We start from the raw sequence: 11,536 nt of genomic DNA on the forward strand, positions 1-11,536 counted from the left end.
TCGGGTGGAGCCAGCAATTTTAGCCAAGAAATTGTCTAGCTGTCTCTTCCTTCCCGGCCACTTAATGACTTCCGCAAATAAAACGCTTTGTTCTGGGACAAGTTTAAAGCATTAGCACATTGCTACGAAAACCCAGAAGCTTCTGCAGTTGTTTGTACATATTTATCAGACTGTTTTTGTACTGCAATCTGCTAATGCATTTGGATGTGCGTCTAATGAATATTAATGACACCAACGACCGTCGAGGGCCGGGGCCAAATGGCAATAAAAATATTTCAATTAGAGCTCAGCTGCCAACACACGCGGCAAGATCAACGACTTCGTTAATGCCACAACAAGCTGAAGATGCAACTGAAACCGCAGACAAACCACACAAATGGCACACAAAAAGATAAACCGATGCCAGCACGTTGGCATGCATAAATGATGGCCAACTGGGGAGAATCGGGTAATGCCGGGGCAATACCCACTTTAAAAAGTCCAGGACAACACTTGCTGTAAAGTAGGACATTTTTCCTAAATAATATGTATATACTTTTTAATAGATTTTAAATCAAAATAACCTGGCATTTTCTATCAATTTTTAATGAGGTGAAAGGAATCACACCTGAGGTTACGAAAATGTCTATCACCGTAGAGGAGAGAAACTTCGGACTGGCCACGAACCCACTTACCGAAGCCCGGCAGATGGTTCACTCCTACACCCTAAAGAACACCAAGGGCATGTCCGTGACGGTTATTCAGCTTGGGGCCACCATCCAGAGCATCAACTTTCCGGATGGCTCCAAGAAAGTAGAGGATGTGTGCCTCGGGTTCGACGACATCGCTGGCTATGTGACCAACAAGGCGGCCTATATGGGTGGTACCCTGGGGCGAGTGGCCAACCGAGTGGCCAGCGGTGGGTTTACATTGGATGAGACTACAGTAAACCTGACTAGGAACGTTGAGGTAATTAATTAGATTTTAGTTTTATGTGTTTAGCTTAAATAATGGTTATAATAATTTCATAGTAATACAAAACCCGATTCCTTTAGGGCCAGTTTCATCTGCACGGTGGATTCTTGGGATTCGACAGCGTCATTTGGGAAGTGGTGCAGAAGACACCACAGGGTGTTGTATTTCGCCATGAATCCCAACATGGTCACGAGGGCTATCCAGGCATTCTAACGTGCCTTATCACCTATCGGCTGGACAATGAGGACCGTTTGTCCATTAGTTTCGAGGCCACCACTGACCGCCAGACAATTGTCAATCTCTCGAACCATGCCTATTTTAATCTAGCTGGCCATAATGCAGGACCCAAAGGTCTTGCAGAGCATACGGTGGAGATAGCATCCAGTGAGATTGTAGAAACGGATGACCGGCAGATTCCAACAGGGGAGTTAACCCTTGTTGACAACACGGCTTATGATCTCAGGTCACCTGTGGTCCTGGGAGATCGCCTCAAGCAGTTTGAGAACTGTCCGATCCAGGGTTTCGACAACTGCTATGTGGTCAATGGAGGTCAGCTGTTGAGATCTACCGTCAAGGTGGCCAAGATAGTGCATCCGCCAAGTGGTCGGGCACTCGAGGTGTGGACAAATCAGCCAGGCATTCAGTTCTATACCGCGAATAATATAACCAAGATAACTGGCAAGAAGGGATTATTTTATGTGAAACACGGCGCCCTTTGCGTTCAAACGGTGAAGTTCCCGGACGCCATAAATCACCAGAATTTCCCGTCAATCAATCTAAACCCTAATGAAACATACCGGCACGAAGTTGTGTACTGGTTTAAGGTCGAAAAGACCTGCAGGTGCTGTTATAAAAAGTAACCACTAGCCTCGTAAATAAAGATTCCTTACACCTTAGATTGATTACAGGTTTTTATAGAACATTATTCGTATTATTTTCACCATTAAATAATTTAATGAAAATAATAAAGGAAATGAAATTTATAGTTCAAGTGCTCAACTCCACAAGTTTCGTTAAAAATTTTCAATTTTGGTTACGAAACAGCTGCAGGGGCTGCGCGATATCCATGCTATAAATTCACCACAAACAATATGCAGTTAACCAAATTTTGTTGCACCAATATTCCACCTACCTGTGCGAAAGCTCTCTAGTCCGTATGTCCGTATGTCCGTATATATGTCTGTATGTTAGTCGGTATTTGCGGCAAACCCTTTGGGGTTATCAGCTAACATGGGGCCACCTTGTCAAAATAAACCATTCAATTAGTGTTGGAAAATTGAATTTTCCATGCAGCCTGTTGATGCGGTAGCTGTGATAAGCTGCGGGCCATCGACACCCTCCGCATTTCTTGGCCACATCATGGCACAAGAAATTTCATTAGCCTAACGAGTTGTTTGCTCGGCAGGCCGAGGTAAAAACTTTGTCATCTCTCGGACGACTGAAGTTGTGTTCCTAAAGCTAAAGACCTTGTCTGCACTTCAAGTTCTTATGAAAAAAAAGCCTGAATAAGTGATTTTTGTGGAGAAACCGAGCGAGAAAAATGCATTACCAGAGAATAAAAATTTATGGAAATAAGTTTGTCTCTATCAAGATTGCACGAAATCAATCAAAATTTAAATATGTAATCTAATCTAGAAGAAAATAGCAGGCACCCTAGCATGTCTATCAATTACCCCACCAGAAAGCTTTCATGGCACCCTTACTTTTCTGAAACCTCAAGAATACTCTTAGATGTACTAATGATGACAATTCCCACAAACGACATTAATCTGTATTCAGACAGTATGCTCTGGTCACATTATGGGCCCGCACAAATAATGTTAACAAGCCCATAATTAAATATTTGCACAATATTTTTCGTGATTAAAATAAAAGTCAAACAAAGCAATACAGGACAGGAAAAGTTGTTTAAAATGCACAACACACATAAACATGTAATGATGACAGCCTCGGCTTCAGGTTAACCGCACAAACGAAGCTCACTAGAATATATAAAAAAAAAATTAAGCTCGCCGCTGCTGATTACCTAACAAACCAAAAAACCCAGAATAATTTCCATGCGAAAGGTTAACAGATTTTGTTAAAAATAAAGCAGGGAAATGGTGAAAAAAGCCAACACAAACAGAACGCTAAACAATCAAGAGTAAAACTTCCATCACCACAGCTTATGTTGCTCTTTAACAAATTCATTATAACTTTTGCTATTAAAAACATTAGAAGCGACTGTACGCATTCCGTTCAGACTTAAAACCGAGGACGATTCCCCCAGTTTGCCATACATTCACATAAACAGTTCGTCGGCTTGCCAGCCGGAGCAATTTAACCCAAATGCTTATCATTTAGCCATTTAATTTAACCTTTTGCCCGGCACACACATGCCACCAAAAATGAAGGGGAGCAAAAATTGGTGGCTAAAGGATATTTTTGAGTATGCTCTTTTGTCATAAGGACATATACAATATGACATGAATGCATTCAAAGAATTTCAAAAATTAAAAATAGTTTTGTCTGTTAGCAAAAAAAAAAAAAGAAATAGTACTTAACTTAAAATGTAATTTAAGAGTTCGGTAATTAATTTAGCTAGTGTGAAGTTTAAATAGGGTATCCAAGTCGTCGATTCCTAACTGGATTATTTTTCGAACTTTTTGCATATCACAGTCCATTCTCTTTTTTCTCTGGCTTTGTTTTTAATACAAACTGCTGCTCATATTGCTAATGATTTTGGGTCACAGTCATCCGCACACTCTCGAACCCTTCGCACACACCCACACACACACACACCCAGATGCCCCAGCAGCAAAGCACATATTCACGTAACACTTATGGTAACACGTACTTGGGGTCCGTTGCCAGTTTTTTGGTTGCGTTGCCAGCCGTCGTTAAGTATACGCCGCATTGCTCTGTTTTTTCGGGTTTTTCGGGTGTTGTGTAATGTGGAACCGTTCCTCTGAATGCCCCCATCCCATTCCCTCTCACCTTCGTTGTTGCACAAATTAAAAACGCGCTACTCTATCTCATTTGTTGCCACTGCGACTCCAGCATTTTAATAAAATGTTGTTGCTTTAAACGTGATCCCAGGTCTAATTGTTGTTACAACAAGGATGCTGCCAGTGTGTCTGTGTGTGTGTGTGTGTGTATGTATGGAGAGGATATACAAAGAGAGAGAAAAGTGTAGGAAGCTGCTTTATTTTTAGTAAATGTAGCTTGTGCAAAATTGTGTGCAATTAGTTAGTCGGCAACTTTCGCAGATGAATTCCTTTTTTACCAACCAAAATTAGTGAACCAGGTTGTGTAATTGAGAAGTGCCTTGAAAACGAAACTCGCTGGGAAGATAATGGAAGAAGTGCAAGTGCATGGTTTAAATAAACTTGTAAAAATTAAATAGTTTGCTACTTTTTAAGCCCCTTATTTTACAACCAAATTTCATTCAATACTTTCCATGCGATTTTTACCACAAATTATTAAGCTGCTTGCTCATATTTCACCAAGAAGCGTTTCAAGAGTTTCTATATGTTGTACTACAATGCATCACCTTATGAACATATCGAGGCAGCTTTAATGTCAACACCAAATTTGCCTAAAGAGACTCCTTTCAGCCAGACAGGATACGGATGAGCTCTACTTGAGCTCATGGTTATGCATCAGCTGCATTTGCCGGTTCGGCCCAACCTGAGAGATAACTATTCTGAGGGCGAGCTGGCATTAGGATGATTTTGTTAATTGAAATTCGACGGCAGAGTGCACAGGAACAATTTCCTTTTGTTGCACGTGCGTTGCGTATACGCAGTGTGTAAACCGATGACGATGATGGTGATAATGATGGTGATGATGCTGCTCCTGGTGCAGCTACAGGAACAATGCCAGGCATTCGCTAATATCGAAGAAAGCTTTTGTAGTCCGCCCAGTGCGCTTCATTTGACGCAATCCTTGCCTTTTGTTTGCTTTTGCCAGCTCCTGAAACTCGACTTGCTGTTATGCCCACGTTAAGAGCACGTCCAGCGATTGTATTTTCATTTTGCTTGTAAGTCTTACTATCCTTTACTGACACTCCTGGTCCTCGTGGTCTTTCAGCCTGTAACTGCCCGACAGGACCTCCACTTTGCCGCCTGGTCGCTTGTCGGTCGTCGGGCGTCCAGTTGGGAACAGGTTTTCCTCGCGGCTTTTCCCTTTGTGTGTGTGCAGCACAATAAGTATCCTTCCGCTTGCTTTGCACGCCATTGAAAACGTTAAACTTACGCTTATTGGTTTTGCCAGTATGCAGTTCACTACGTAATTACACCACCCGGCAAGGTACTGAGGTACTCGCAATGAAGTCTCTGCAATGAAACCGTAATTAATGTAAGTTAATATTTTCAGAGACCCCATTTTTTAAAAGATCATTTTTCAGTAAGGAATTCAGTTTTCTCCATCACATGTTGGCTCATACACTTTCTTTTAGATGTTACGCAAACTGATTGACATGGCAGCAACTGAAATTCATTTGTTTGTCGGTTGAAATCCACAGTTTCTTTAACTATATATGAGTTTCATAAGCAATATATCTACTAAATACAGACTATATAGGAATGCCAAGCGTTATGCAACAACCATTATGAGACAGCCAAAAGCATGCGAATAAAAATGCTTTCAGTGTAATGAATTCCTCTATTAGACTTCCTCATTCTACAAAGGCTTTTGGAGCTGCACTGTAAGCAAATACATTGTAAGTATAAACAATTTGTATTTAATGTTAATATCTTAATCATCATAATGATAAATATAATCAGCTTATAAATATAAAAAAATATAATTTACATATATGAAGAGACTCCTATTTTTTATGAAACTATTATGATAGAATTTAACAATTTACAATAAAGCTCTTTAAAATAAAATATACATAGAAAGGAACAATCAATTTCTCTAATTCCTTTGTTAGCAGAAGAGCAAGTAAATAGCACAGTGCATTCATATCTAGGATATAGAGAAATACTTTGGCTGACCTCCCTGTCAGAGTGATTGTGACAACTCGACGAGCCAGTCAGCCTGACTTTCAGTTCCAGGACGTGGTCCAGAGACCCGATGTGCCTTTTGGGCCATGCATTGCTAAAGGCAAACAGTCAAGTTTACGGCTTGGCCTGGATGAAGACTTATTCTGGTCGAGCACTTTGTGCTGATTAGGAAAACGTTTCAATAATCTCGACCGGGATGGGAATTGTCTGTGGACAAAAAGCGGGCACAACAATTGCAGTTCAGGGCAATGAAAACAGAAGACTTTTAACCCAACCAACTTGGCCTTGCCGGTAATTAAGGCTTAAATATCAACAATGGCCAACTGTTGGGCCAAGCTCGCTGGTTAATTAGGAAACTGCCCTTTGTTGAGTTTTTATTCACTTTCGTTTTCGTCAACAAAAATCATCAGTCAGATTTAATCAGGGAGCCGAGAATACCGCATTGTTAATGCGGCATCAATATTAATTAAGCCCCTTCTCCATTTCCACAGGGCGTATGCGGAATATGCCGAAAAGGGAACGTTGACTCGGCCGATCTGAGACAACTGACACAAATCTGACAGCACTTTGACAACAAACGCACTCTAAGCTGGCTACCGCAACATAAGCGACATGTCAAATGCCAGGAGTGACTCGTGACTAAAGGTAGGTCCTGCGATATCTGAACGATCTGAAGTTGGCTCCGAAGCTCCCGTGGCGGCTAAAACTGCTGCTGAAGTGGCTGACACTTGACAGAAATCCCGATAAAATTGGAAGCAGTGGAATTTGGTTAGGTTCAAAAATAACTCAGCAACCTGCTGCTCGAATAGGAGTAAAAACTTACACGAACTACTTGCAGAATTTAGATTCTAGAAATTTAAGAATTAATTTAAGTATCGAATATTTCTATTAAAATAAGGAAGACAATGCTTGGAGCAAATACATATATAAGTATAAATAAATACTTTAAAAATGCTTATATACATTACATATATATTCTTTAGTATACTATTGTATTTCTACCAAATTCAAAATTTTATTCCGCACAAAAAATAAATGAAATTTAAGTAATACTTCTTGCGTAATCTTCGACCATCATTCTTCACTGTGTCGCGTTGCCATTATGTGGCAATAGTTTATCGAGGCCCAGCAGCTGCTTGGCCTGGCAATATTATTAATTATTTTTGCAATTAACGCGTCATTGTTGCTGCATCACGTTGGTTAAACGGCCGCGTAAGCATTTTGGTCTTTTGCGAGCGAGTTTCGGCTTACACGCGTCATAATTAGCGGGCTTTGTGCGCGCGATTTCGCTCATTTGGAGCCTTTCAAGCCAGGTCGTCGTCGGGCAGATAAAGTTCGCAGCAGGCAGTGCCATTGGCCATGCCCGAAGTAATACCAATGGCTAAGGCTCATCCACCGCTCAGCCGGGCGTAATCCGCTAAAAGTGTTGCTTATCGGGCGGAGGCAGTTCGTCACATGCAAAAACTTCCGGCGACGGGAGGCGGAGGAGCAGACGGCATGGGTGGGCGGGCACATAAAAAGTTGACGCAACACGGCCAGAAGACATGTGAACGTTTTATTGGCATTAAGGGATCAAAGGCAGCTCCGTCACGAGGGTGGAACGAAACTCTTTGTACGTCGTCAAGTAAAGGGAACAGCGTCGGCCATGTTTGCACAGGCATCCACTGGTACTTTACTGAAATTTTAACGCTGACACAAGAAAGATTTCAAGAACGGCAGACTAACAGACAAACAAAAAAATTGATGCACATGAAGAAAACGAGTACTAGAAGCTTACAAATCATATCGAAAGGCTATGTTAGCTTATCAGCCTGTCATATAAAATATGTTTATAACAACTAAATAAGTATCAATCCTATGTACAATATAAGATACTTTGCCAACGTTCTCAGAATTTTTTTCAAGTGCCGCAGACGGCATGGAATGGCAACTGACGGCGAAAAAGGCAGCCATAAACTTTTAGGGCACACGCTGCGTATACGCAATCAGCTCTGGGCAAACATTTACCCAAATAGTTTTCGTTTTTAAAGCGCCAAAAAGCGCCGAAAAAAGAGCTTGCTTAGCTCGGCGTTTTATTAGCTGCTTATATGTGAATGAGAATTTAGTCATAAATCTGTAAACGCGCCGCCGCTCTGCGCACTGTCGCATGAAATTGAAATATAGTGTGATTTTCACTTTAGCCACTCGTCGAAGCTTCCGGACCACGCGAAAATCTCACTTCCTCCTCATTCCGTGACCACTGAACAGAAAAAGCAGCGGAATTCGGTGTCAAAAGCTCAGAAATGCCAAGGAAGCCAGCAAAACAAGTGGTAAAATGTGTGAAACGTACTGCGAGATACCCTTTTAGAGATTCTGCAAGTTCCCAAGATATTTTTTCCGAATCTCATTGCAAAATATTGTGATTATTTTCATTAACATACTTATTAACAAATTTAATCAATTTTAAATTTTTAAATGATATTGGAAACATGTACATAGACATACATATTGTTAAAAACCTCTGTCTTGAATTTACTGCGAACTAAATTCACAATAAAATTCCGCTTTTGAAATTCTTCTCGATGACAGGGTGTGACAAAACAAAGAGCCGAACGACTGCGAAGGAAGCCATTATCCTTGCGTTATTTATGACAATTTCCTTATGAGTATTGCCACCCACAATGGATCGCCACCTCCGACCTGCCATTTCCCCGTGCCCCATCTATTTTCGCATGGACACATGTGCGTTTTCACTTTCTGAGGCATTTGGGAATGAATGGCGACGCCTTCGGCGTTTGACTTTAACGCGGACAACTCGGTTGCCAGCTTTTCTCCATTGCGTGCAGTTTTCTGGCTGGAAATGGCCGTGGAAATGGGAAATGGCGAATAGCAAATGCAAAGCGTTTCCTTGCGTGACTATCTAAATGTTATTATTAGTTATCAGCGGCGTTTGTTATTAGCCCACTTCGCCACTCGATTAATGCTTTTCTACCGTGTCGCATGCCATTTGCTTTGCCCGAGAATATTTTAGCAGGCCATCCCATCTAAAATGCAGAAATGTGAATAAAACTACCAAATAAATGCAAATAAAAACGGTAGTTAAAGTGCCTGCGTAAAACGCTCTTAAATGAGCCATTAAAGACTTGAAGTACTTTTGGTATTCCACTTGAGCAATTAGACAGAAACTTGTTCAACTTCGTTGAGAATAGGAGGTCAAAGAGCTAATATTATAAATAAGTCCTTTCTGGAAAGGCATTAAGTTGAATAACTTAGAAGCCCTCCAGGTGAGTCTCACAAATTCAAAATCATTTTAATGGCTTATAAAGTCAGCTTGCAATCTTGATTGGCATAAACTGTGGGAAAATATTTTGCATTTCCAGCCGCTCTTGCCGCCAAATGTATATTTACATATTTGTGCGGGTGCTTTATCTTTGTCATGCTGGTCACATATATATTTAATTCGCATGTTTACTGCTCCGACATGTGGGGCACCCGATGTGGTGAAATGGCCAGTGCAAAATGATAAATATCCTGCAGGAGCATGCAACCTAATGGGCGTGTCACTCGAATCGCGCCGTGTGGCGTGCTCATGTCATAATTCTAAAATTTGCGGTTGTCATGCTACGCGGAAACAAAATAAGCATAATGTGGAGGTGGGTTCATACATAAATAATGCTAACACTCTATTCTTATAACTAACCACTTTAATCTGATCAGATTCAACGCGTTCCGGCCATTAACTTTATTGTTTTTTATACAGTTTCAAAATAAATATCATTCTTTAAGCAGATAGTATCTTGCTTAAGCTTTTTAATATATATATGTATTATATATATTATATATATTTATATTTAGAATGAACATTTCTTGGCTGAATAAAAAGTTCGAATAAAACCGTCTATAGTTCGTTTTATTTAAATCCATTTGCTTGGTTGATTTGTGGGAAAGCGTTTGAGTCATGACAGCAATTCCAGTTCGATGAGCTCCAGAAAGGAGCAAATGGGAGCTTCTCAGACAGATAACCGTAACCATATACAAACGTACGTATATCTGTGATGGTTAAAGAGCCCGACCGAACTATGTATCTTGCGAATAGTTTAAGGTAATTTGCTCGGGCTGCAGATGAAGAAACTGCTGTGGGCGGAGTGTTGTGGCACGGTTGGCTGGGGCAACAACACTTTTCGGCTGCATAACAAATACACTTCAATCAATGCCAAATGGCCGGGCTGGCAATCACAGGACACTAACACCCATACATGTGCACACGGGGTTTGCTGATGCTCGTGCTGGTGTGTGTGGGCGCCACAAAAATGAAAACAAATTTTGGCATGATTGCTGATTGTTTGTCTTTTTCATTGTTTGGCACGAATGCTGCCGCTGCCATCGCAGGCGCACATTTATTGCTTCCCAATTGGAAATAGGAGTGGAGGAATGGCAGGCAACCAGAAAAGAAGGCTTACCATGTAAAAAAAAATGCGATGGCCGTTTAACTTTAGTTGAGAAAGGAACATAAGCTTGATTCGGCAAGCCGAAGCTACATACCTTAACTGTAAAATTATATTTAACAAAAACCTCGTATGATACCGAATAAGAACCATTTATGATAATATTTATTAAAATTGTCAACTTATTTTTCAAATATTGTTATGCGATGCTAACATCTGACCTAAATCAATATACCCTCTGCAAGGGTGTTATAAACGAGTAAGTTTTGCCTAAAGAGAAGTGATTTTCAATATTTGAATACTCTTTTATTAACAACGTTGATTTATTTAAAAGTTGGTATCAAAATTAATTCTACACTACTACTACTATTTGCTAGATTTAAAATTAAGGTTGAGCTAACAAGAAAAAGTGTACGAATTGGCACCATTGATAAATCTTGCGCTCATTGGCATCATTGGTGCAGTGTTGTATATTCGATTAATTTCAGTCAGGACCTAACACCTTATACCTAATATATTTTTTGGAAATGATTGCCATTACCAAGTGCAACCAATTCGCCAAAGGCACATACCCCATTCAATCTGCAGTGTAAGTCGGCACACTCGAGATATACAAGGTTTTCTTCTTGGTCTGGCTTTTGATTTGATTTGCTTGGCGGGCTCCATTTTTCGCTTTTGCCCCGTTTGTTTCCCCTTCTCGTGCCTCAGGGGCTAGGTTGCAAACATTTGCCGCTGACTCCGGGCTCTGCCGTCACCGCTGATTAAAACAAACACAATGCCTGCGTAATGACGACATATGTACGTCTGCGGATTGCTGGACCCACCGAACAGCCTCCAAGCGAAAAAATTTCCCAATCCATCGCCTTTTTTCCGCACAATTGTACAATTTCGTCTGCTTTTTTTGCGCCACGTTTTTTGTGTGCGGCTTTGCCGTACGCGTTTTGGCTTTTTCTTCGCTCTCGAACATTGATTCATAATTGATTAGCATTACTTTAGCTATTGTTCGATTTATACTTATATAGGTACATAGTGTGTGTGCGTGTGTTTGTTGAAGAACATTGCCCTTGGGCAACGTCTGCGATGTTAAATTAAGCGTAAATTTTTCGGTTTGCTAGCGCATTTTTGATGAATTTTATTGCTTTGTGCAATTACTCTGCTGATTTTATG

At 40.7% G+C, this 11,536-nt stretch overlaps 1 protein-coding gene across 1 annotated transcript; it reads left to right on the forward strand.

Annotated features, from left to right (window-relative positions):
• Positions 1–545: 545 nt before the first annotated feature.
• CG4988 (uncharacterized protein) lies at positions 546–1,849 on the forward strand. The gene is made up of 2 exons (NM_135670.2): positions 546–948; positions 1,035–1,849. The coding sequence occupies exons 1-2, from the start codon at positions 622–624 to the stop codon at positions 1,812–1,814; spliced, it is 1,107 nt and encodes a 368-aa protein (NP_609514.1). The 5' UTR covers positions 546–621; the 3' UTR covers positions 1,815–1,849.
• The last annotated feature ends 9,687 nt before the right edge of the window (positions 1,850–11,536 follow it).

Source organism: Drosophila melanogaster, chromosome 2L, assembly GCF_000001215.4.
Source record: "Drosophila melanogaster chromosome 2L".
Classification (NCBI taxonomy): domain Eukaryota; kingdom Metazoa; phylum Arthropoda; class Insecta; order Diptera; family Drosophilidae; genus Drosophila; species Drosophila melanogaster.